Here is a 5,493-nt window from a genome sequence, read left to right as displayed (position 1 = left end):
TTTTTTTTATTATTTTATAGATATTTAAATTCAAAAACGATAACTAATAAATAATTTCTAACTAAATAACTAATTATGTCATGTGGCTTTTTTCTATACTGCCTTCGAATTTTATAGATATTTAAATTAAAAATAATAACCAATAAATAATTTTAATTAAATAATTAATTATTAACTAATTATGCCATGTAACTTTTTTTGTCTGCCACTTGACTCAATGTGAGTTTTTTTTTGGTTTTTAATAATACACAGAAGATAGAAGATAGGTGAGTCATGTGGAAGAAGAAGAAGACACGTCGCATAGAAAAGGTCCAAAATAGAGAAAGTGACATAAGAAAAAGTTAGAAAAAGCCATTGGATTTAGAGAGAAAGAAGGACGTGCACAAACTGTGTGCCATTTTCCCGTGCAAAACGTACGTATTCAATTGAAGTGAGCGGTTTTCTCGTCCACTGTTACCTCAAAACACTATTCTGACGGTGTGTAGTAATCAACTTTCCCCACTCTCTTCTTCACTCTCTCTACTCTAATATATATATATCCGCAATCACATAGGAGAATAATATAGTCAGTTCATTAAAATTACTACTCTTGAACAAAAGAATAAGTTACTGTAGCAGACAGATAAAAAGATACCAACAACAATGTCAAGCAATGCTGCTGGTCAGGTCATTCGTTGCAAAGGTACTTCCTTTGATCTCAGTTTTTTTTCCCTTGTCCAATTAGGGGAGGATTTTTTGATCAGGTCATTTTGTTGCAAATTAATGAGGTTTTCTGTTAGTATCTTTTGACAAACAAATTGATCTGGTTTTGCCTCTTTTTTCTGATTTCTTTTCGGAACTTTTTTTTTGGGCCTAATTATGGGTAGTATTTATTTTTATTTTTGTATAATGATTTCTGATGTATCACGGATTCTGATTAGATGTGTAATTTAGACGAAGTTGTTAAAGTTTGCTTAGTTATTTGTTAGTACCATTCCACACTCTTTTGTACATTCTTATAAATGAGTTGTTTAGTATTAGTATAGTAAAGTCTTTCGGTTGTCACTAGTCACTGAATATAGATTGTTTTTGTTCATGAAAAATAAATGTATTTTCTTGAGTAATCTAAGTGCTTTTGAGCTAGGAAGCCAAACTGTGTCATTCTTTTCAGAACAGAGGTATTTGATAAAGTAGTTTTGTCATGCGTGTTCATGGATAACTCAGAGCTGTTGTATTTGCATGGTCTGTTTGGATCATTTGTTCTCCTGTGTGTGATTATGAGTGTGTTTTGACAAGTGGTTTCCTTTTCTGAATCAAATGTTAATTGTAAAAAGTTTCCGTTTAATTTCCTTTTCGGCATCCATAGTTGAGCAAATCTTGATAAAATTAAGTTCTTTTTTATGTACGTTTGATTGATTTGTCCGCGGACGAGTGATAATTGTGTTGTCAATGTGAATGTATAATGCAGCTGCGGTTGCATGGGAAGCGGGGAAGCCATTGGTGATTGAAGAAGTGGAGGTGGCACCACCACAGGAAGGTGAAGTTCGCCTCAAGATTCTTTTCACCTCCTTGTGCCATACTGATGTTTACTTCTGGGAAGCTAAGGTACTTTCTTAAAGCTTCTACTTTTGCTTGCCGCTATACATTTTATGACTTCATTGTTTGGTGATGGCATAATCTCAACTAATTTGTGTTTTACATGGTAATATGTGTATTTGCGCTGGGAAATGGTAATCAAAGCTATTCCAGCTCCTGCACACCGCACTTAGTCATTGAATTAAGAGGTATTTCAGTTGGGCTGGCTACGAGTCGTTTCTCCTAGCTTTCCAATGATTTTTGCACGGGCCTATAAGAACATGTCACCAAATTATTGGTAGTCGATAACCAATTCCCCATTGTTATTACGGGGACCTTTTCACAGTGCCAGTGCTAGTATTTGAATTGTGGAATACTGCAATTGGTCCTTTTCACAGTGGCATTGTTAGTTTGTGAATTGTAAGGATTTGTGGAATGCTGCAGTCATAAGTGTACTTTTGCATTTGATTTTTAATATAGTGTTAGAAGAAAATCATGCGACGATCTGGTTTCTATAGGGTGAGAGCCTAACCACCACGATAATTTACATAACTGTGTAAACTTTGGATTCTCAATTTTAATTTTCTTTATTGACCATGGTTATTGGGTGCTAGAAGCGCAAATGAATCTATTCAATATATGGAAAAGTGTGGTTGAATGATTACATTAACCAGACACCCTATTGGAATGTACAATGCTATACTTATGGTTAACCATGTGATACCAAAAGAATTGTTTTAATGAGGTTTTCTTCAAACCTTTAGTTGTCTTCTCTGTTTTAAATTGTTTCATGTGTGCTTTTAATTCTCTATGCTGCTAATACTCGTTTTTGCAATGATGGTCATTCCTGTAATGGAATTTTATAGTGTTCCTTTTTGAAATGTTTCACCTTATCCCTTTTGTCCATCTAATTGGTGTACTTAATGATTTGAAATCTCCTCTTTTGTTGCAGGGGCAAACACCACTATTTCCTCGTATTTTCGGACATGAAGCTGGAGGGTATGACATTTTATATTAGTCAAATTTTCTTAAATTATTTTCAAACTTAATCAGTATATTCTAAAATACATTTCCATTTGTGTGGCTATAGAATTGTGGAGAGTGTAGGTGAAGGTGTTACAGATCTCCAACCAGGAGACCATGTTCTTCCTGTGTTCACTGGTGAATGCCAGCAGTGTCGACACTGTAAATCAGAGGAAAGCAACATGTGTGACCTCCTTAGAATAAACACAGACAGGGGAGTTATGATCCATGATGGTCAGACAAGATTCTCCAAAGATGGCAAGCCAATATATCACTTTGTTGGAACTTCCACCTTTAGTGAATACACCGTTGTCCATTCTGGATGCGTCGCCAAGATTGATCCACAGGCACCACTTGACAAAGTTTGTGTTCTGAGTTGTGGGATATCAACAGGTTGGATTTGAACTGTAGCCAATTACTCATTTGTTAAATGAAAGAGTAGTTATAATTGGATATCTGATGGAGTTCATCTACTCTGAAGGACTTGGTGCAACTCTGAATGTTGCCAAACCTACCAAAGGTTCTACTGTAGCTATTTTTGGCTTGGGAGCTGTTGGCCTTGCTGTGAGTACATATTCCACCTATTTTTCTTATGTAGTTTTCGTTGTCATGGCCGTGTGAAATTTGAGAATGTTTTCTTGTCATTTTGACAAAATTATTAGGCTGCTGAAGGAGCTAGGATTGCTGGGGCTTCTAGGATCATTGGCATTGATTTGAATCCCAGCAGGTTCAATGATGGTGAGTGCATTGGTTTTCTATGAACAAGAATGTCCATAGTTATTTCTCATTAAATTTTGGCACTGATTCTATGCTTTCCTTTAAAATTTTCACAGCCAAGAAGTTTGGTGTGACAGAGTTTGTGAATCCAAAAGATTATGATAAGCCTGTCCAGCAGGTTTGTCCTTCACATCTTCACTACTACACATAGCATATCTTTGGGAGTCTGTTAACTCCTTACAACATTACTTTTATTAATGGAGGGATGATTTTCAGGTCATTGCTGAGATGACAGATGGAGGTGTTGACCGAAGTGTCGAGTGTACTGGAAATGTCAACGCCATGATCTCTGCTTTTGAATGTGTTCATGATGTAAACTTAATATCTGAAAATCTTCTTGATCTCTTACGTTCTAACACGGTAGAGACAAATGTAAGTTCAACTTAATGTTACTTGATTACAGGGTTGGGGTGTGGCGGTGCTTGTTGGCGTGCCAAACAAAGACGATGCGTTCAAAACTCATCCAATGAATCTGTTGAATGAGAGGACTCTCAAGGGCACCTTCTTTGGCAACTACAAGCCCAAAACTGACCTTCCATCTGTGGTGGGCAAGTACATGAATAAGGTGGTTCTACACCATAACAATGTAACCTATACACAGACATTTTAAAGAATGTTTACAATATCAATGAAGTTTTACTCGTGTCTTTTTGGCCGTGAGGGCATAGAAGTTAAACTTTATTTCTAGATTTATCAGTCTATGTTTTTAGCTAATTGGTGAGCTGGAAAAAATTTCAGGAGCTAGAGCTGGAGAAATTCATTACCCACCAAGTTCCATTTTCAGAGATCAACAAAGCATTTGAGTATATGCTGAAAGGGGAAGGTCTACGTTGCATGATCACCATGGGACATTGAAATGTTAACTAGGAAGTAAAGACCTAGTATTTATAGTCTCATACTAATAAAACAATATTTTATTAGAGTAATGATGTAAGTAGTGTTTGAAGCCAAAACATATCTGTTGTCAAAGGCTTTAGTTTAATTTCCATATTATGTAATAATTTTACTCTTATGTTTTGAACGGCTTAAGTATGATTTCCATGTTATATTATGCTATTCCGCTGTTACCTTGCTTGTCTTGCAGATTCAGTTTTAAGGGGAAAAAGAAAACTCTGTTCTTTAGTTTTTAAATCACCAAAAAGGAGGTAACTAAATATAATTAGGGATTTGAGGGCGAGCTCCTAGACGGAGCTAGAATTTGAAGATTGCAGGTTCATTATTCTAAGCATTTTAAGTTACTGGGTTCTAAATTGTTAATTTATAACTAATAAATGAACTTTTCAAGGCAAATATATGAATTGAATCAATTTGGGTCCCAACGTGGTCGAATAGACGTGGGTCACACCCATTGTACATTAGGTGAGCAGGCATTGTAATCCTCTTTTTCATCATCATTTGGGTCCAATTCCAGCAATTTCTCGACAATCTTAACGTAGGCGTTTTCGTCCGCTGCTATTGCTCCGCATATGCTTGCTAATATTAGGTCTCCACCCTCTTTGGCTTGCCTAGCAGTATTGCCGTGCGACACAAATGTTGCTCTATTTATACACAAAGCCTAAGTAGGGATTATTCTCTGTTCCTGGATCCTAAAGTCAATGATATATATATAGACTATGTTAACTTCTTTTGATGAAGGATTTAAGCTACGTACGTACCCATACAATTGTAATGATTTTTTTATGCACGATCAATAGTATAACTTAATTTAACATGTTAATTAATTATAGTTTTTATCAAGTTACAAAATAATACTTATCATAGATTTGTGTACGATAACAGCTTTTATGTTAAATTTTACTTTTCTATAACATTTTTTACCTACAACAATTACATCATCTTTATGACAGTACACTCTTTATATAATTATCTCTCTATGACAGCCATGTAGAGTTTTTAACATTACTAATAATAAGTCTAGAGATTAAGACCAAATATTTTGAAACTGTAATGCACCACTTTTGAAGTTTATGATAATCATAATATTTGTATGGCAATGAAATTCTGAAACTTATAGGGTTATATTAATTATTTTATAATATTTGTGTAAATATAAAAGCTTTTCACTTGGAGTAAACTAAAAAATTTAACTTTACAAAGCCGATGAAATGACAAAATTGCCACGTGAACTGGAGCGCAAGT

The 5,493-nt window shown here is 35.0% G+C and overlaps 1 protein-coding gene across 2 annotated transcripts; it reads left to right on the top strand.

The window, feature by feature from the left end:
• The first annotated feature begins 273 nt into the window (after positions 1 to 273).
• LOC104216671 (alcohol dehydrogenase 1) lies at positions 274 to 4,421 on the top strand. 2 transcript variants are annotated; one of them, XM_009766782.2, is made up of 10 exons: positions 274 to 682; positions 1,448 to 1,584; positions 2,507 to 2,553; positions 2,645 to 2,970; positions 3,059 to 3,141; positions 3,240 to 3,315; positions 3,411 to 3,472; positions 3,571 to 3,666; positions 3,758 to 3,919; positions 4,093 to 4,421. In XM_009766782.2, exons 1-10 carry the CDS (start codon positions 643 to 645, stop codon positions 4,207 to 4,209), a joined length of 1,146 nt encoding a protein of 381 aa, XP_009765084.1. In that variant the 5' UTR covers positions 274 to 642; the 3' UTR covers positions 4,210 to 4,421. The 2 variants fall into 2 exon arrangements, with proteins under 2 accessions (XP_009765084.1, XP_070028203.1); XM_070172102.1 differs by having other exon boundaries at positions 334 to 682; positions 3,758 to 3,940.
• The last annotated feature ends 1,072 nt before the right edge of the window (positions 4,422 to 5,493 follow it).

The sequence above is a fragment of the Nicotiana sylvestris genome, chromosome 4 (assembly GCF_000393655.2).
Source record: "Nicotiana sylvestris chromosome 4, ASM39365v2, whole genome shotgun sequence".
Taxonomy (NCBI): domain Eukaryota; kingdom Viridiplantae; phylum Streptophyta; class Magnoliopsida; order Solanales; family Solanaceae; genus Nicotiana; species Nicotiana sylvestris.
This window is presented reverse-complemented; position numbering and strand designations above follow the sequence as displayed.